The 21845-nt window shown below is 34.7% G+C and overlaps 2 protein-coding genes across 2 annotated transcripts in view; one reads left to right on the top strand and one right to left on the bottom strand.

Moving 5' to 3' along the window:
- Positions 1 to 384: 384 nt before the first annotated feature.
- On the top strand, positions 385 to 2805 carry LOC110384574 (uncharacterized). The gene is made up of 5 exons (XM_064038713.1): positions 385 to 513; positions 698 to 991; positions 1184 to 1366; positions 1977 to 2198; positions 2568 to 2805. Exons 1-5 carry the CDS (start codon positions 480 to 482, stop codon positions 2729 to 2731), a joined length of 897 nt encoding a protein of 298 aa, XP_063894783.1. The 5' UTR covers positions 385 to 479; the 3' UTR covers positions 2732 to 2805.
- A 2935-nt stretch (positions 2806 to 5740) lies between these two features.
- The window catches only part of LOC110384499 (connectin), a 54600-nt gene continuing 38495 nt past the window's right edge, over positions 5741 to 21845 (bottom strand). Inside the window, exons 2-3 of the mRNA XM_021345802.3 lie at positions 6987 to 8030; positions 5741 to 6579 (exon numbers count right to left, since the gene is read on the bottom strand). Coding sequence (XP_021201477.3) covers positions 5819 to 6579; positions 6987 to 8007 — 1782 coding nt within the window. The 5' untranslated portion in view covers positions 8008 to 8030 and the 3' untranslated portion in view covers positions 5741 to 5818. The remainder of the gene's footprint in view (positions 6580 to 6986; positions 8031 to 21845) is intronic.

Raw genomic sequence — 21845 nt, 5'->3', positions numbered from 1 at the left:
AGGGAGGAAGGATAGATGATCGCAGATGCTATAAGACAGGTATCGGTACAAGTACAAACCGATCAGTTACAGTGAACTAACGGGGCGTTCGGGTTCTTCGAGACACCTGTTAACTATTTTTGATATAATATAAAAATGGTTGGGTCCAAAGAAGATATACAATTTTCGAGCGAGTAATTTTCTTTAAAATAGTTTCTCAGGAGATTTTGCGTTACTACATCTCCGCTAGTCATATTGTTATCCATGCTTTTATAGGTTGTAATAGGAATGGATGATCAATATCCTTGCCTGTACGAAATTAACTCTTGTGGTCTCGCAATATTGTATCAACCTGTATAACAAAACTGTCTATGTATGCTTTTAACAAGGTTCTTACCCGACCATAAACAATCCATATTTTTTAGTAATATATCGCCCCTATATATATTTAAAGTTAGCTGATTAAGCTCATTCAGTACAGTGAAGCGTCTCAATAAATAATGAAGTGTATATTGTTGGCTGCATTTTTGTTAGGTAAGCAGTTGACTGTTAATTTCATTTTAAATGAGAATATTCTGTTCTAAAAATAAACTTTCGTCGCGATGGATTTTCGTCCATAGGTGTACAAGTTAATATATAAATAAAAATTGAGATGAAGTTTCCACACATCTATAAGCTCTTGTCATATAAACTACTTTATTAACTGTGACTCTTACAGGCGCACTTCTGCCTGCACACTCTCGCCATGTCCACTTCTATAGAAAGGACTACACATACTTTGAAGAGTTCGATGCATTTTATAAACTGCATTGGGACCTAACTGGTACTGACTGGAACAGGGCTTTCTTGACTTGTGACGACGAAGAGTCCACTCTCTTCTACCCGAAGGCCAAAACGGAGTGGACTTTAGTCAAGAACTTGACTGATCGTATGTTGGAAACCCCTAATGTGACAGACATCTTTGTTGGACTCCACGACGCGTTCGAACTAGGAGAGTTTATCACCGTTGACGGTAAGAATTTATTACATGTACTTGCGAGAATCATATTACGACGCAATATTATACAGTGAGTGGGCAACCCGTTAACCAATGTTGTGTCCAGTTCTCAAACCCTTGCCAAAATTAAAAATACGCATGAACAACTGAAAGCAAAAGAAATAACTAACTTAACTTAACATACTTAATTAGAAATACATTTTACAGGACAGTCTACGCCATACCCATTGCCGTCGGAAAGCTCTCTGTTATCTCAACCGGATAATTGCATAACTATGAACATAGAAAGCGGATTATTCAGTGTAGATACGTGTCACAGAGTGCCTGACTCCCCGCTGCCATTCGTCTGCAAGAAAATTGAAGAAAAGACTTGCCCGACGATAGACCGCAGTAAGTTTAATTTTGTGTTGATGTCTCAAGGATCAGATTAGTAACAACCCGCACGAGTCAATGGATTTTACATTATTTCGCGGTGGGTCTGTGGATAGGTGACCAATCTCCATGATGAACTTCTACGTGTTTCAAAAGGCACGTGAATTTGGTATGTCCCGGCTGTCATTTTATCATCAGGTAGCCGTTACGGATAGTCAGACACCAGTAACTATGACAACAAGTTATAAACAATGGTATTGGGTTGCAAGAATGACTGGATTAAGGAGGTCAGATAGGGAGTTGCTCCTTGTAACACATCTGTATTTGGTAAGATTAGTTTCCGATCCTAACATAGTTGGGAAAAGGCTAGGCAGATGATGAGTAGTTGCTAAGCAAGTATCAACTACTCATTATTTGCCTTACAGGTTAAAGGTTGTATTTTTTTTAAATCACGGTGTTATTGTGGTATTTTAGTCTCCGAACACAACTCGTGAACTAGTTTTTTTTATTTGCAAATGACTGCTTCTATTTGCCGTGGCCGTGCTTTCAAAGTTCCCAAAATATAACTACAGGTACGGAGTTTTGTTTTCATATGATTAGAGTAATAACGACATAATATAAATTTCAGATTACAAATTCGTGAAGTCAGTAAGAAAATGCTACAAAATAAATAAAAAGCCGATGATGTGGCAAGATGCAATGAGGACCTGCTACATGGAAGGCGGAATACTGACTGTCATAGAAAACAGTGAACAAGCAGATATACTTCGACACATGATTTCCTACGGTGACCGATATTTTGTAGGAATAAGGAGGCTCTTTTCGCGCAGCGACTACTATACAGTTAAAGGTAAATTCTATTACGATAATTGTCACTTTTTTTTAATTTATTGCATGAATATAGAAAAGTCACCTCGAGTTATTTTGCGGTGGCATGTCTTCTAACTATCTAGTTCTTCCACATCTGTGAAAGGCCGTATCCGGGCCGAATATAGTTAGCCAAAAGTAAAATATTTTTTAATTAGTTTCGGGTTAGCCTTTAGTTAGGGTAAAAGCAAAAAAATATGTGTCCTCTTTATTACATTACTACAGACACAACTTCGACTTTGTTCGTTCTAGTAATTGATCCTCACCAAAGCCTCACCAAGCTACTCTAATTTCAACAATTTATTAAAATAGTATACCTAATGTTTACTAAGAAAATTGCTTTCTTTTGCAGGAAAGAAATTCATGGAACTGTTTGAAAATAAGTATGACGATGGCAACTATAATTCTCATGACTGTGGAACGATTTTAACAAATGGTAATGAAGTTCTATATACTTCTACAGCAGACTGTGTCAGTCCGTTGCCTTTTGTTTGTGAAATGGAATTATCCGAATGATAGGTTATCACTTGGATTATAACAAGTAACTGACGTATAAATAAAGATTCATCATTAAATAGTAGATATCTCGTTGTCAACTTGTTTCACTTGCACCCAACATGAAAGGACCCAACGAACATAGAACTAAAATTAAAACGAGACCATTTTTTCGTATTCAAGCATTCCGTTCAATATAATAATATCAACGTAATATGAATAATGTGACTAGATGGGATACAATTAATTGAGAATATTCTCAATTAAATTCTCTCGTAAGTACCATTTTGAATAACACCAAACGTATGAGTTCAAAATGCTACAGAAAACTCGCGTTTCAGACCTCGTACCATACCTTCGATTTCTTAATATCGACTTGCCTTTAGTGGACGCAGACTAACCGTCATTAATAAATAAATTTTCCTAAATGTTGAAATTAAAATAAGGAATCGAGGGTTAATCGTTTTCTCTGGGATATTCAGCAGAGTTTGATCTAAATCAGAATAGGCGTCTCAGAATAAAAATCGTGTATCAAACACTTCAAATATAGTCCTATTGAGAACTAAAATTAAAAATGAAGTCGTATAAAGAATCCACTAGTTTCGTAAATACGATTGAAAATAAATAAATTCAATTTCTACCACAGCAAACCAGAATATTTTATTCTATTGGTTATTCTGAGAACGTTTGCTTATATTTTTACGATGTTCACTCAAATCCCTAATATGATTCGATGGTTTTCAATTTCCCGGCCGTGATGTAGGCTCGCGTGATCATACCCTCTGTAATATAGTGTGGCGATGTAATAAATATTGGGACGACCAAAACATGTTTTACTTGTCGCACATCGCAGTGGCCAGCCAATTAGGTACTTCTATGATATAAAAGGTATTGTAAACTTTAATTCAGTCTATGTGACACTGTAACTGAATAAAGAATTCAAATACTTTTTTAGTCATACATATGTCACACATTTTCAACAAAACAGGGCCTACAGTTTGTTTTTATTAGCTACCATCAAAATAAAGCTAATAAAATAAATTTAATTAGCAGTTAATTCACTGGACTTTTTCTTGCTATTTAATTAAGTTTTCGTCAGTAAAGCGTTTCCTATTTAATTAACTCACCAGAGACGTCTTAGAAAAACACTTTGAGAATTTAAATTCCACTTATTTTTTTCGAAAAATAATCAGATGCAATTAGGGGGCATCTTTACGTACTTCTCTCTTACAAAATATTGTAGTTAACGTGAAAGTTTCTGGGCTTGAATTTTTGTTCCTCAATCACGTTTTAACTGCTGAAGAAATTTGATAAAATTGGAAGTAAGCAGGTAAGAAGTAAGTAAGTAGGTAGTAAGCTATTACTTAGGTACCTATATTTATCTGAGTGCAGAAAGCGGCTTTGTGAAAGAAAATTTAATGAATGCATACCTTACCTAATAGGTAAAGCAGTACTAAAAGTCTTCAGTCAGTGGTTTTTGCCTAAATTGGTGGGTATATCTTTAAATGTCTAATCTAACTAGATCCCTATATAACAACTATTACTAGCAATTCCTTGGCTGTAGCCAATGTAACCATAGTTACGCCATCTACCTATGCAATGCTTAACCACATACATTTATCATCAAATATTGCTTTCAGGGCCTAGATAGAGGCTCTATCTATTTGATAATGTTTAAATTTATAATTATCTTCATCAATGACACGCATTTTTCTTTAATATTTTTGTTTTATTCATAATGACTGGATTATAATTTATTTTGAGTTTGGTGATCTTCACACTGCCCCGCATCACGCTGCATCTTGCGTGTCGACGCACCTACGCGCGTTCTTGCGGGAGTGCAGATCTGCATCATCGTGCGGGTTTTTCACGCACTCACGCGCGTAGGTGCGTTTTGTAAATTCACGCACGGCGGCTTCCATTTTCAAATATACACGTCACGCCCATTCAAAATCACGCGCGTCACTGCGGGATTCAGTGTACCTTGCGTCTCGCCCCGCACCTACGCGCGGGGGTGCGTGTTTCTCCGCATGTATGTGCGTGATCCGCATGAACGCGCGTGGATGCATTTTCAGTGTGTTGGACTATGCGTGTTTTCCATACAAACGGAGATATTTCCATACAACGGGAAAAAACGCATCCACGCACTACGCTGCATCATGCGGGGCAGTGTGATAATCGCCTTTGAAATCTACGTTTTCCCCTACGCCATCTACTTATATTTTTTTGTAAATGTTTCTTTTTGGAAGTAGAAAAAGCGACACCTATCGTCAATATGGCGAAACAAATCTGTATCATGCAGTGCATCTTACTGAGTAGTACATTAAAGTTACGATAGATGGCAGCAAGTGTCTTAGATATAAGAATGAAATCATCTCTATTTTGTGTAGATTTCTTCTGCTTTAAAGCATTATTTTAATTTGAGTCGAACTACGGATGCCTTTTATAATCAGTGTGCCACATCCAACGTGGCAATGCCGCCAGCCTTTTGGCTACACTCCCGGGAGACAGCGATGAGGACCAATTTTTCGACACCCTTTATTATGTTTAGGATTCTTATTTATGTAAATATAGATAGAGTTTACTTTAAAATAATGTACTGTTTATTTTAACAATAAATTTAGGGGTGTGAGTACTTACCTATTAGGTGCTAACGAGTATACTGATCATTACGTAGATAATATTTACATAGGTACCTACCTAATTGGCCATTTATGGGTCCAATATCAGTTAGATATGTATTAAAGAAATACTCTACCTATCTTAATTTTGAAGTTACGATTTTTGTTTCTTTCTAACATAGGTTCTATCCTCTGATTTACCTATGTCATTGGATTTTAAAGCCATGTAAATAATAAATAAACTAGTAGGTATACCAATCATTTTCATTATATCGTCCGATTGCCGTCCACTGCTATACGTAAACCTCCCTCAACGAACGCCAACTATCCATAATCGGAAATAATAAATATTTATTCCGATCAATGTCATAAGTACTTATACAAATACACAGAACAATAAAACAATACAAAACTTAAAATTGTTTAATTTAATGACTGTGAGAGAGTGTTTAACATTATCAACTAAAGAGCTAAATATATTTGTGATTTAATAAAAATACAGTCTAAAGCATAATATAATAGATACTAAAGCGACACTGTTCACATTTCTAATTGCGTTATTGTAATTCATTTCAGGAGTTGTTTTTTTCTCTTCCTGAATGCTCCTGTGTGAGTGCTCTTTAATTTTCTCAGGCCTTGCTTCATCAGATGCCATATCTTGATCATAATTATGTTCAGTTGGTTTAGCAGAGACAGTAGCTAGACGAACAGTAGTGAATGTTTCTTTGCTCTTAGTTCCATTATCTTTACTTGCTTTTTCTATTTTATCTTCTTTGGGTTTCGTCGCTTCAAGTAATGTATCTTGGTTAGAACGTACAGTTGACCTCAGCGTACTATATTCTGTGCTAGTCTTAGGTGAAGTTACTGGACTAGTGATTGCTTTGGTATTTTGCTTCACGGTGGTTTTTACGGCTTTCTGCGGTGCGGCTCCTTCATTTCCTGCAGTTGATCCATGAGATGTGGTATTGGTGCAGTTTGCCAAATCCCTTATATCTGTGTAAAAGAGCTTTCCATTGAGCTGTGTGTCGTCGTAATATTCGTAGTCAGTGTTTTGCGCTGGAGGATCGTCTTCGTCTAACGGTTGACCTGTATTCTTCTCCGTATCTTCAGTTTTAGTCCAGAGTTCCTTAAGGTTGTCGTCGGGGTTACATTTGAGATTTTCTGTGGCGTGGCGCAAGTAACTGTTCTGTGTCTTGTTCATTAGAGACATGAACCATTCTAAGCGGCAGTCGCAGGGGAAGTTGTTGTCTGAAACATGAAAGTAAATATTGTTAGAAAATAAATTAGACAGACACGTCCAAATCTTTTTATGATAAAAATTAAATTAATTGACATCTTTTATTCTGAACTACAGAACTGAAAAGGTTTTTGCTTCTATAAACTACATTCATGCATATAAGCCTAAAATGATAAAAAACTACTATGCTTACTAAAGCATAGTTTTGTGGGAACCATTTTTACCGGTTACCATTGATTTGGACGAGAACTAACTAATAAATAGTACTTTCTTAAATCGAATGCATTAAATGTTCATGCGTTTTTATGACTTGCAGTTTGAGAAGCTAAAGTACATTATTTGTGTGATTATGGTATAAGATTTATTCAGTGGGAATAATTTTTATTTCTAATCTCTAATTCTCTCAAAAAAATCTCACCTTCCACATCCAAGCTGCTAACGTTGCCGTAAAAATTACTCAAAATCGGTGACATCACTTGCGGCTTTAATTCAGTAAGCTGGTTGCTTTTCAAGCTTAAACTTGTCAAAGAGTCCAAACCTTCAAATGTTTTCACATTTTCAATGGTGATCAGCTTGTTGTGCGCTAAATTCAAGGCATTCAATAACCCTAAGCCATTAAATGCTTTCTCGTCTAGCATCTGAATCTTGTTCTCCTCTAAATTTAGGGTTCTCAATTTTACAAGTGGCAAAAATGTATTATCTCCGATTACCTCCAGACTGTTACTACTAAGATCTAACTTTTGCAAATTTCTTAATCCGGAAAAAGTCTCACTGTTTAAACTAAACAGCCCATTTCTGTCTATTTCAAGCTCACTTAAATTAATTAAATGCACAAAGGCCCTATCATGTATCGTCGTTATTTTATTGTTTGTCAGATATAATCTTTCTAAAGATGGCAGTTCAACGAAAACATCTCTGTTAATCTCGGTTATGATATTGGAGTCCAATCCAATAAGACTTAAATCTCTATGGTGAGCGAAAGCATTCTTTTCCAAAACTTTGATTTGGTTATCGCTTAGTGTTATTTCTTCAATAAGGCTTAAGTTAGCAAAAGCAAATGCGTCAATTTTCTCGATGTTCCCATACTTGATGTCCACTTTCATAAGTTTATCCAAGAACGTGAGTGCATATGTTGGAATATATGGGATTGCGATGCCTCTTGTGTTGGAGATGGTTAGTTTGGTGGTATCTTTTATGACTTCAAAACTGTTCCAAGTTTTGTCGTCTCGAAGGACGTCTTTTTTTAACAAGTGACAGCTAGCACTTTGCACCATATCTTTGTTTCGACTCGGAGTACAATAGCACTGTATGGCATTCGTATTGTTGTACACGGGATCACAAATGTTAGTCGTTGTTTCGCGTTTTTGATGGTGATACCATTTTGCTTCGGCGAAGATTGATGTGGCAAAGGCGAGTGTCATTATCCTCCACAATGCCATTTTGATCCTTTGATACTGCTTGCCTGAAAAAAAAACAGAAATGACATATTAGAAAGTTATTATCAAACATAAGGCGTTTTATGTACAATATTAACTGCTTGAATGCCGCTAATAAGAGAACAATAGAAAATCAATTGTGTCTATGTGGATCCACGCCACCGGCGTACAAGGGGTTAAGGATGGCCATGAACATATCAATTGTAATTCGATTATTGTAGTTCTTAAAAAGCTGAACTCTTTGAAGTGACTTAAACACATTATTTTGATGTCTTTTGCATAATTTACGAGTACGTATCATACGTAAAAGCTGCAGCAATAAATATCATGTGGACTATTCATCATTAATCTCCGAAGTAATAAGCCAATTCCAATGAGATTCCTTTTATGCGATTATTTATATTTCGGGGTTCGTAAATATTAACTTTATGTTCTCAGAGTATTGGAGCAGATAATATTAAAATGATGTCGCATTGCTGCCGTACATAAAATTCGCTGCAGTATTAAATCATTGATATATAAAGACCTATATTTATCTGTAGTGGCTGCAGTAGTATTCTATTAGGAACTTTCTGCACATACCTGAATAAACCTTGTCTAGTAATACTGATTAGTCTAAAACTATAAGAACGAATGCTTAAAAGAAGACATCAGAATCTCTAAATTGGTCAAGTTTCCTTCGATTTTTGTTATTTACAACTTCAGTTAAAACAAAATAATATTACAGAACATCCTGAAACTCAAGATAAAATGTAGAACATTTATCCAAGTGATTTAGAAAAAGCGTTATTGGCAGTGGGCTCAAGTTAAGCCCCCGACACTCTGGCAAAGATCGACGGCCATTTCTCAAATGGGATTTAGTTAACTTCGTAACTTTGTACCAGGTGGCAGGCGGGAAAAACGTCTATATTACATGTTATTTTATACAAATTGAAAAACCTGCTCTTCGTTTTTCCTTATAGAAGCTATTTTTTATGAAGTAAATATAAATGCTTTATTTCCTGTCCTAGTTTTTTGTTAACTTTTGTCTGAATATTCTGAAATCCACCAAAATTATTAACCTAAAGAGGCTTTTTGGTAGATGCGCTCAAGATTTGCTGATCTAATTTGTAAAAGTTTATCAGTTTCAAAATCAGTGTCATATAGGAGAATGTTTTTGATCATTTTCCATCTTACACTAAAGCCGGAATGAATGGTGTCTACATTATGAGTACCTACATCAGCATCATTTACGTTAGAAACTAGGGTAACAATATTTTTGAGATTAACACAAAATTTGGTCGTTTATACCACCTGTGTTGTGAATAACGATGACTCAAACTGCCGTGAGGGTAATTAACCCCATTTAACCCCATACCTTTTTATTAAATGCCAAGGATAAATACTTTTGTAATGTAAGACTGTAATTTAATATTTTTTTTTCTATCTACTAAGGAGGGCCAGTTGGAAACGGCTAGCATATTATTTAAAAAACTATTCAGGTTGGATGTTAGTTTCTGAAGTGACCCACTGTAATCAGAACGAACCGTTTGCTAAATCGGGAACCTGGGATACTTGTTAGACAAATAAGTAGATAATAATTTAACCTTTAATTCATTCTTGCTCTTGAAAACCATTCGTCTGGATATCAACGATATGGGTAACTAAACGGACAACGAACAGCCCACACAGAATTACCTTGTTACACACAATACAAGTTTTACAAACGTATTTTGCTTATCTTAATGTTCAAGAATGTCTTAATTTAATTGCAAAGCTAGCTGGATTTCTGTGCGTTCAAGTATCAGTAGTTAATTCAGATGAAAACTATAGGTACCTGTAAGTATTTAAAAGAAGATATTTGATTTTGCTGTCAAGTAATTTTGACTAAGTACATAGTTAAATTATTTACCAATATTTATCTACTAACTCGGTGTTACAAATACCTACATGTATTTTTTAAAACACTTAAAATATAATTAAAAGGTAACATTACATGCGTATTCAGTGTATTTGAGTTTGTGTCACTGCAAATATTTTTTTTTTATAAGGTAACATATTATATTTCGTTAAAATACAACTTTAGATACCTAGACAAAAATTATTTCAATATTTAAATGCAAGCAAAAGCGAATACTCCATATTCTAAACGTGTCAAAAATATCGATTAGGGTAAACAAAGTTTTATAGATCCGCTATCAATAACCTTTCCTTGTGCGCGTGGGCCAGTATTTCTGTATAGGTACATGAATAAAACGTATTTATAACTCCTGCTAAACATTTGAGCAATACTCAAACTTGTTCTAGCTAAAGTTGTAGGTATAACAAAAGAAAATAAGGTAAAGGGGAAACAGGCCACAGAAAAAATAATGTCAAATTCAAAGTTACAGTTTAGACGTAAAAAAATATTGCATAAAATAAGTGTATGTATCTACGAAAATTAGACTGGACGAGCTGTTGCTCACAAATAATGTATCTGAATTTCATCATCATCATCCTGTGCCCTTATCCCATTTAGAGTTAAGGACATAAAGTAACAAAAAATATGTCTATACCTTAACGCCTTTACTTAACTAGCTTCGAATACCCAAATATTTAGCTCTCGATTGTAAAACAACTTTAGCACTACTTTAAACCGTTTCCATCGAAGCGATAAGACAACATAAACGCAGACACTGTTTACACGGTTTTAGCTATATATTGTAAAGTCGCGGACAAACTTTGCAGTCTCTCCTATAATTCTAGCTAACTCAGATACATTTGATTTTCAACCGTATGCTTTCAGCAATAAGATGGAAAATTGTTCAGGTCTTGTAAGTAGGGAGTGCCGGCTTTTCTGGGCTCAATCAATGGATTATTTTGTCTCTAACTGCGCCCAAGGGATAATTGCCTCGCCAATGACCGAATTCAAAACGTCACTCAACTTTAAGACAAAGACTGCTCCCTGTACATAGTACCTTCTTAGTAAGACTTCACAAAGAGTATACCAAATCTATGTATAAAATAGGATTGAGTATAAAGAAGGCAATACTGTTCAAGTTCAAGCGCAAGCAAAAGTTATTGATGTCGTTTGAGGTATTCTAAAAGAAGAAAAAATAACTTGCTTAAGAATGTCTTTACAATTTATAAACAAAACAGCATCCACATTATAGAACGCAACTCCGCAGTCGAAAATAACAAAATTAAATTCTGTCTCACAAACTCCGTTCGTTACTTGAAATAGTTTTAAAATAACCAAGTCAGCATCCTTATGACGTTATAATAAAAGCAACTTTACACTTCTACATGGTTCCTCCATTTTCCTCCGTACACTTGCTTGCACATTAAAGTACGCACTGTTACGTCTGTTATGTTCTTAATTAGATTCGCCTGTCAATTTGATGTAGTCTGACATTATTGAATCACGTCAATCCAATCCGAGTACATATTAATTCGTGATGAGTACTTGAGTGTGCTCGCAAGTGTACTGAATTTGCTTATTGTAATTAATTGATGTCAGTCTTCAGGGATTTGTGTTGATGATAATCTAGTTATTAAGAAAGGATTAGGCAACAGGTGAAGACTAATCCAAACGCTTAATACTAATTTTCAAAATGGGATCTGAAATACATGATTTTATATTTAAGCGAATGCCTAATAGGTAACGATACGACAAATAAATTCAAAGCTAATTTCTTCCATACTTGATCAAGTTTCCAAGTTAATAGGAAGAAGAATACCAAAAGACTGGAATTTCATTGGACGCATACAATTTGCAATATTGATCCAATCGCTTTTGGGCATGCTTGAATAATGAATCTATTTGAATATATTTGAATTTGGAAGGATCGTATTAGCTCTCGTTATGTTTGGTCTGGTCATAGTCGATCTTTCTAATAGCCTTTTAAATGCTGGTTTCCTAGTATTGTACATTTAAAAATGAGAGCTTTCTAAAATAGAATACTTACAACTGCTTAGTTTCGTCATATTAAGTTTAGATACTAAATAACGTATTGAATAGGAATTGTTTTGGTGCCAATACTTTTAATTTTACTTATATTGTTAAATAGTTAAAAATAAATAAATTGGTCACAGCTATTAATATATTTTTGAGTTTTCATGACGAAAACACAAAAAAAGACTCAATAATGTGCCATTGACGACTTACCAACTTCTTAAAAACACTTCAAGCACAACAACAAGTAACTAACTACAGTAAAAAAACAAAATTTCTCACGTACAATTCAGGCCATAAAATCTAAGCAAGGATAACATTTGAAAAAAATAAAAACAAAAATCACAGTTTCATGCATTATTCGATAAACACGTGTTTATCGCACACCAGTCGAATCTGTACTAGACCTTGTGTACATTGTGTTCCGAATTGTTCTAATTAGGAGTACAATAGCTGTTTATTAAAATTGTGTCAATATTATGTGTGATAGGAACTGTAAACTGACAATGTCGTTATAACAATCTATTGAATCCAACGTAAGGGGGCCCTAAATGATAAATAAACAGTGGTGCTCATTAATTGGGCTGAACATCTTGTGATTTTAGTCGTATACTAGCCGTTTTCCTGTGTCTCGTGGGAGCTACTGTCCGCAGGGAGATAAAATATAGCCTATTTTACTCGCAGATAATATAGCTAAAAGAATATTTAAAATCGGTCTAGTAGTTTTTGAGTTTTTCCATTACAACCAAACAAACAAACAAACAAAGTTTTCCTCTTTATAATATTAGTATAGACTATACCAGTTTAATTTTCACACTGTAGCAGTAACGAAAGCTGAAGGGCTGAATAAAATTCTGGCTTCAATTCTTGTGAAAAACTGTCTACAGCAGTGTGCGAACTAGATAGGTTTTGGCGTGGTTTTTAGGCATGGGATAAGTAATAAAATTTAGCAATTGTTGCGTTTCAACCCGGAATCAGTACCTACAGAAATAATTTTCAACGGGCATCTATCTATTTGTTTAATGGATCTATATCCATAAAAACACTCGTTATTATACATTATATCTTGTTATCAATCATACATATTATAAAGGACATTTTAGCTAGATTCTTTTACCTTATTTTCTCTCTTACTGAAGCAGATTTATATAAATTAATTAACAAAAAATAATATTTTTGATTACACAATTTTGACCGCCTTGTCAAGTATTATGTAAGTTAAAAATGATGTTTAACACCCAAACGTGGATATTTTATTTTACGAGAGCGGATTGTGTTCTTTGCGCACTGTCTTTGTATAACTTGGCCACTACTGAGCACTACCGACCCAAAAAAAATTTACTCCCGAGCTCACGCTTACATAGGCGGAGTGCATGTACAATTATATAAGAATGGCTCACCCAGTTTCGTAAAAAAACATCTGTACCTACCTGTATGTTTAATAAAACAAAATAATAACAAAGCACTGAATGTATGTTCTCAAAACAAAATACGCTTGAATGGTAAGTAGCTGAACAGAATTCCTGTCTTCAGGCCTGTATTGAATTTCCCTTTAAACAAATTCTAGAAATTAAATTGTACATTCTCTCCGCGCTATAAGCGGATTTGTCAGCAAAACAGACACGGTGCGAAGTGTGAACGTGAAATTGCAAACAAAATTGTAAAATCCACGTTAGGACCAGGTGTTTCCTTGAACACTGGTCAGCCTAAACCCTTTCGAAATGATTTAGGCCCAAGCTAGCGTGAGCGCTAAACCTTCAAGCTCGTAAATTAAGTTGTGGGGAAATGGGTCTAAGTAGATGTATGGACTTTTATTGTCCTGAAAAGGTAATCGTTGACGCACGTATTGTTTTTTTCATAGATGTTAGTGATCTTTAAGTTTTTACGTAAACAGCAAAAAAAAAACACTAGTAATTAATAATTTAGTTGAAAAAAAGGAAACATTATAGTCTTAATATTTTCTAGGTAGATAAACATAGCTTTTCATAAAGACCACTTAGATGCGTTCCTCGGTACGCCATTGTAAAATGAAACGGCTTGGAAAACTATCAACTGCTCTCAATTACTACCCATAAAGGTTAGACGACACTCGGTACTGAAATTATGTTACCATTGCCCAGCAGGAGTAGCCCAGTGCAGTTCACGATATAATTCAATACGGAACCACCCTTGTTTATAATTTTATTGAGAGTCTAGCTTCCAGTTAAAACTTTGTATGATCAAATACCGACCATAAGTAATACCTAGAGTGACCAATCTGCGTCGTGGCAGGTCCAGCGGAAAATAGTGGGACTATTTATTCTTGCATGTAATTACTAGGCAATGGTCATTAGACATTAGAGCGCCACGTCTTCAACACTTCTTTCGAATTTACAGCTTAGCTTATTAAAACGATGTAGGCTGTCAGGCCTTTTAGTAGCACTATAGAAACGACAGATGAAACAGACAGCTAAAAGTGGTCAAATAATATATTTTATTAGTCTTGTTATAAAATATGTATATGGCCACTGCGAAAATGCTATCTAATCTGTTCACTCAATTTATTTAAGTACTTGCGTTTTCTATATTTAAGAGAAGGCTTTTTCCTATCGGCTGGGCAAATTATCGTTCGAATACTTCCCACTACATTACCATCCCGCCGCGTCCATAGAAATAATTTCAACGAAGGTACATTACAATCTCAATTTTCCATTAGTGCACAATACTTCATATTTACCACGATAGCGAACGTTTTCTTTAGGTACTGGCTCCTCTAGACGTCGTAAAAATGAATTCACGGCTCCTCGGTGATCGATGAAAGCAATTCCGATGTTAGTGTTACCATCAAGTTATGAAGCGAAGAATGACAGAACTTATTTCCTTTTTAAACAAAATGTAAAATATTAAAATATAAGCTGAGCCATTTATAAACTGAAGACTTTAAAAAAAAATAGTTCCTTTTCTGTTGCCGCTCATCAATCAATAGCAAACAAATAAATATCGAATTTATATAGGTACTATGACAAATTATAACTTATTATTTAGACACTGAACTGTAATAATTCTTAAAAAATAAAGTACAAAAAAATGGCCATACACAAAAATATCTAGGTCTCATAATTAATGCACTCAACGACTTCTATTAATATGTTACATTTTTAATTGAACAATTTAACACTTTGTATCATGCAAATGAAGAAACTGACATTGTAATAATTAATAGCGTGGGTTGTTCTTAAATGCTTCTAATTAGTTAGCTAGATTTTGAGTCTGACAAAACTCAATTCGGATTTTAGAATAAACGTCAGAAGCAGTCGGAAAAAATACTAACATCAACTCGGCCACGACAATCTCGTTCACGTGGTCGAAACAGGAAAATTGGGCCCACACGTCAACCAAACCAATTCACCAGTTTTATGGAAAGAGCAAGCAAGCCGAGTAACTCGGCCTAATAATACCTTTAATATAATGAAAAATTATTATGTAAAGGATGCATACATACGTCGCTGTAGTCAAATCGATATTCTAGAAGTATAATGTCTTGCATCCGGTAGCATGAGTCAAGGATATGCATACGAATTGCAATATTAATCGAAATATTAAAGCTGACAATTTAAAAATATCACTGACGTTAAATTGTAGAATATGTTTGTATATGGGGACTGAATATGGTAATAGCAACGGCTAGCTTTTTTTATTTGTAGGTCCTGTAAATTTCAAAGTTTCAAATAACTTTTTCACAAAAATCATTAGCTGGATCTACACTCCACACTCACATTGCTTTTGCCTTTCTTAAATATTTATTATTATCATACGCATCGACACCAATATATGCACCGACCCCAAATAAAATTGGATTATGGCAGGGAGGCGACGAAATTCATCAAAACACGCGTTGCTCTTTTAGTTAATCGAAAACGTGCAGTACGAAAGCCTTTGATTAGAATCGAACTGTATTGGTCGCCCACACTTCATCCTATTTGAGACCAGTCCGCCAATCTAGAACTAGTCATGTTGTAATTAAAGTCGATTATGATGCAACTGACACCGACGTCAACTTGGCCGTGGCGTGAAATGCAAGGATTTTTGTGAACATAATATAGATAAGTACATCATTTCGAAAATAACGAGGATATATTACATAACACTACGTTACTGCTCAATTCGATTATTTGATTTTGATGATCGATTCTGGCAACACTAAGATGAAAACGTTAATCGGCGTGCAGTGCTCTTAATGAAAAAAATGCATAAAGGAAGTGACTATGTGAATGTGTACTAAAATAAATAGGTACCTAACAATAAAGACTACAATTTCCGCATAAGTAGGCTTCTTCGCTTTATTAGATACTTTCCCTATCCCATACTATTTCTTACTATGTATTTACAAAATACCTACTTACATGAATTCGCTAAGACTCATATTTTCACTACAAACCTGAAGCAAAGGCTGTAGTGTAAATTTTTCTCACAACAAAATGCAAATACCTCAATAATCAAAAGTATTTGAGCAACGAACAATAAAGCAGAAATAACGGAAAACATCTGTTTTCAATGTGCAGAACCTCAAGAGGATTATGATTTATCTCGCCACTCCAAACGTTGTGAAGACGAAACGTTTCAACTGAAACTGTGTTGAAAACTAGATAACATATTTCCTTTGTCTAGCATTACGGATGGTATTTGCTGACTGGTTTTTTCTTCATTTAATTTTAATAAGTTCACACCAAATCCTACTAATATTATGAGTAATTAGTGATTACCAACGTTTGTAGGAATGAAATAATATGTTACGTGAGTATGTTTGTTACCTTCACGCTAATACTTGTAGGTAGATGAATTCTGATGAGACTCGGCAGTTATGTATTTGTTACTAGAATAACATACACCTATAGGTTACTTATGTTCATTCGCGAGTATAGCTAGTTACGGTATAAAATATTGAACCTAGAAAACTGTGTTCAGACAGGTCGAATTTAGACCACTTTTCATTTTTTTTTTAACTTCTGTAGAAAACTAAATGAAAATAACTTAAGTCTCTCAATTCCCAATTGTGTACCCAAAATTAACGTCTTGTAAAAGTTTTAAGTGCAAGTCTCAGGAGACTTACTATTGTATTTGAAACGCGAAAGTTTTGATATTAAAATTAAAGACGCGACAATATTGCGGCATCGCCTCTTCAACTTCACAAGTATGTGCTGAGCGGGCTAATATTAAAAAAGGAGCTCGGGACGGGAACAGTCAAAGAATTTGCTAAACGAATACTTTTTCAAATCTGCGTCTATATTTTTTTATGTTCAGTAGCAAAGTAAATGGGTTAAAGAGAATATAAAATATCAAGCAAAAAAAATATCAACAAATATGAAGATGTCTAATGATTAATGGCATAGAGGCACCACGGTCAGTTTAAATAACACCTAATTCATTGTATCCAACAGAAATACCATAGGTATAAAGCTTTGCAATTTTAGAACACTGTAACTATCCCAAAAATATTGCTCGTGAGTATAAATTACAAAACTAGAGAGTGGTCTAAATAACTCTGAATTCCGAAAACCAATGTTTGGTTAACAAACCACTAGTCCATGTTATACGCGTAGTAAATTCAAAGCAGAAAAGCTAATTAATTAATTCAATAGGATTTTAGGGTATCTTGTTGTGGTAAACTGCAAGCCAACCCTGATATATATATAGTTCGGAAAAGACTAGACAGAAGATGATGATATTGCGGTACAAAAAGCCACTTCTTTGAATGTTTTTATCAGTTTACAGTAGTAACAGTAAATTATATATTTTTCCGTGGCAAAAGCAAATTATTTTTCATATTACGTATAATTATTGTGCAAAAGCTAAGCTTATAGGAAATGCGTTTTACTGGAAACTTGTCACATACACGCTCCCCTATTAAAAGGATACTAAAATTATTATTACGGTTATTATAATTACCGGGAATAGTGCTATCACTATTGTTTGTTTGCTTATATGTGCTAATCTCAGGTACTATGAGGTCCAGTGTGAAAATATCGTTAAAAGCAAAAATACCGGCTTATTGAAGTAGTTACCAGTCTGGCGCAATATGTGTGTAGTTCCTATGTTAACATTATTTCTAATTTTTATCCGGGTCTACGAAGTACCTATAGTTCCCATGTGAATCTGGTGAAGAAAGGTAGCACTCGTACATAACTTAAACCAAGACAGCTGTTAGAACATATTTTGTAACAATGCAAACAAAACAAGCGTGAATAAAAAACGAGTTAGGCACATTTATTGAAGCATACAAACCTACTTTTACGGGATTCTACTCCGTCTAGAGGACATGTAAGGGCAATTTTAAATGTTCCTATGTAGGTATGTGCCTTTACCTAAATATGCTTGAATTTTCACATAAGTTATTCTTCACGAGTTAAGTGAATTTACTTGGCTGTCATTTATATAGTCGTGCTGCGTATTTACAGAGTGTACATAGCCAAAACGCATCCATAGGAAACTGCTCGCTGATACTTTGTAATGCTGTTTTTTAGTTTGTGATTTCAAAGTATACACGAATTTTGCGTACTGCTCGCGTATAATTCGTAGCTTAGACGTGCACATGCATCTTTCCAATATATACACGGTCAAATTTATCTATACAAAATTAATATTAGGTAGGTAAAGCATTAAATAAAAATGGCTTTTGAATTCTAAAATACTATTAAATGACATCATAAAATATATTTCATTAGCTTCTAATTTTTTAACTCAGTACGTTTAAAATGTAAGCAAGCAACATGTAGCAAGCATCGCTTCTGTCACGGCTCCGGCGCTGCGGGTCTCCGGCGGTGCCATGCGAGCTTATCGTCGCAGATGGTTTTCACGCTCACCACCGCAGCTTCGGCTTGCTGGCCGGCTCGGCCGGCCAGCCTCAGCCGCGTCGGCGAGCATTAAAACTACCTGCGCCTCAGCTCGCGGGCCGCCTCGCCCCTCCGCGCCTACGCGGTTTTGAATTGCACTCTAGGGGTAGGGCAGACAAGACTACGTGGAGTCGGTTTTGCAGCAATTCGTTTTCGCCACTAACTTCAATTTTTGATACATTTTTTTAAAATTGAACGAGCATTATTAATATTTAAATTAACATTAAATGCTAGGTCGTGTTTTAATCAAAATGGCGAGTATGCAACTGCTCGCAAATAGATCGCGCCTGTTATGTATACACGATTCGTTTGCATGCGGACTAGCACTGTATATTATGGAACAAAGCAAGATACTTTGGCCACTACAAAATATATGCGAGTATTTGCGTACTGCTGCTGTATACATCGGAAGACTTTGTATAAAAAGTGAATTCCAATCTATTCGCGACTAGTTTCACACGCTTGCGTACTAGCCATGTATATACTGTAAATACGCAGTCGTGCTACTTAACCCGAGCTTTTATCAAAAGTAAACACAAGAATACCTGCATTGGAAAATAAATAATGACTATGTTTAAGAATAGAGCAAATATCAGTTAAGCATCTAAAAATCTGTTTATGTGAAGTAATGTGAACTGATGATTTTCACAACATTTGGAACAAGTGTTATATATAAAAAAAAAACTGTCATCGTATCCTTAAGATTAATTCAAGAACCATAAACAATCTTGGCAACGTTTTGTATATTAGAAAACAAATTATGGCATTTTCCCGATTTTAATCATCCCAGTAACACTTTTACAGAACAAAGGCCTTTTTTACAAACCCTGGCTCATGTAGTTAAGTACAACATGTTAACCCCATTAGTGAATATGAGTTTGTATTTAATAAGGATGCACGTTATGCGAAATGAAGCGAAACGACGAGGTTTCCTACCTTTTGTTGAAGCTTTTAGCAAAATTGTTGTAGATTTTGTACCTACGTTGTATGTGTACTGTTGACATGACAAGTGTGTAGGTATGTGATGATTGCATAGTTTCAGTGAAGGTATTACGTTAATGAAAAATTCATTTAGGTTCATGGTAATTTTTTGAAATCTTCTTAAATTATAAACAGACGTTCGGGTTTTGCCATAGCATTGTAAATAGTTAAAAGAAGTTCAGTGTAGGCACTCGCATGTTTATTTTTGAAAATCGTATCGATCCCGCAAATTACTGCATGTTCAAATTACTGATAAATATTAAGTTTAAAATGCAATATCATTAATAAGTGTTTTATACTAGGTACTTAAATTGAATGTGATGATAGTTCAACGTAAAAAAAAATCTACCTAATCATTAACCGACAGTAAACCTAATTAACTAGATAAACAAACAATAAAGCATTATTAATAGTTTTAAGAAACGGCTTATCGTAATAATAGTAGCTTATTATGAGACCGTTGACCTATCGTGATAAATAATAGTCAATAGACGCGTTCAACTCCTGTTTTATCTCCCATTATAATGGGTATTTTTAATGTTACAGCACACTATCTTCTAGCTATAAGTACCTACATAATATATATGGGTACTAAATGAACAGCAATAGCTGAGTTCATAGACATGAGGCACCTGATGTACGAGTACTTAAGTGAATATGAATATGATAATTGGAGGAAAACTGAGGAAACTATGTAAGTAAGTAGGTATTAATTTGGTAATTCAATCAAATTAGTCTTACAACCAGATGACTGCGACGTAATTGTGTATCATGAAGTAGATTTGTATTTTAGACTAAAAAATATTTGAATGGCTCGAGGTGATTTGTTTGTCAAAAAAGATGGTAACAATAACAACTGTATATCTTGCAAATACTTAGTGCTAAAGAAATGAACATATAAAAAAAAATCTTTTCATTTCCTATTCAATACAAAGCACACATTTATAACGGAAAGGAAATAGAAAAACCCACACACATTTAAAATAAATCACACCCTCAGTAAACTTAAGGTGTCATAGAATAAAAATGTTGCCTGCTACAAAAAAAGGAATCTACCAGCGAGTGATATTTATTCCGCTAGTGTTGTGTAGCCTATGTTGTCATAAAGTGTCGGAATAATGTTATGTTCGTGACAATATGGGCCAGTAGCTCATGAACAAAACCGTACTGATTCTAATTTTGTTCGCCATGACATCATATTTCGATGCATTCGATGATTGAGTCATTTTGCTGCTACATTGCTTATTTATGTTTTTTTTTTGTCGCTTCCAGTCTTAAGTATGGCTTTGAATTATTTGAAACTGCAAATTGCTTCCCGTTGGCTTGTTTTAGATGGATGCAACTTGAATGACAATCATGAGTCTCAGATTACATGATGAATTTGTGGTAGCGTAAAAATTTGTTTAACAATGATAGAATCTTGTATTACCTACTGCTTGAGGATTTTATAAAGATCAATTGAAATTGGACTGATCTGCAATGGTCTCAGTTTTACTCTCATTAAGCCAAATTGTTTCTTAGGCATCACTGAAAACACGGCAACAGTATTTAATCGCCCGATTTAAAACAGATACAAATAGCACACGGAAATATCTCTGTTTAATTTACCTATTAATAAAAGATTACCCGTTTTCTTAGTCACCTCAGTGTTTACGAATAAACGTCTATTTCTGAACTATTTAATCACTCTACTATATTTTCTCACAAGCACTTTCGAACGGTCGGTTTGTTTATCAATTGTGGTTGAGCTCCTAAAGTCAATGGATTCATCAAGGGAACAGCTGACATCTAAATCTGTCTTGAGCATGAGATCATCGGAATGTCCCATAAACTATACTTTATGTGAATGACTGCTTTAGAGTTTTACACCTATTAACTATTTAGTATTGAGTCAATGAGTCAGCGACTAAAGTGAAGGGAAGAAGCTAGAGTTCTAGCTAGGTTCTTGTGCTAATTAAAGATTTGAATCCTTTAAAATTGGCATGAATTCGATAAAGATATTTATTTCTCATATAGACGTCAACTCTTCAACAATACTCATTTCGGAATATTGAACACTCTTAAAACAGCAAATGATT

Source organism: Helicoverpa armigera, chromosome 16 (genome assembly GCF_030705265.1).
Source record: "Helicoverpa armigera isolate CAAS_96S chromosome 16, ASM3070526v1, whole genome shotgun sequence".
NCBI lineage: Eukaryota > Metazoa > Arthropoda > Insecta > Lepidoptera > Noctuidae > Helicoverpa > Helicoverpa armigera.
Note: the sequence above shows the minus strand (reverse complement) of the source record. Positions and strands in the feature narration are given on the sequence as shown.

Bases quoted from the DNA above. Each gene is read 5' to 3' on its own strand.
- LOC110384574 (XM_064038713.1), top strand. From the start codon at position 480: ATGAAGTGTATATTGTTGGCTGCATTTTTGTTAG. The intron at 514-697 runs GTAAGCAGTTGA...TGACTCTTACAG, and splicing joins GTTGGCTGCATTTTTGTTAG to GCGCACTTCTGCCTGCACAC. The intron at 1,367-1,976 runs GTAAGTTTAATT...TATAAATTTCAG, and splicing joins TTGCCCGACGATAGACCGCA to ATTACAAATTCGTGAAGTCA.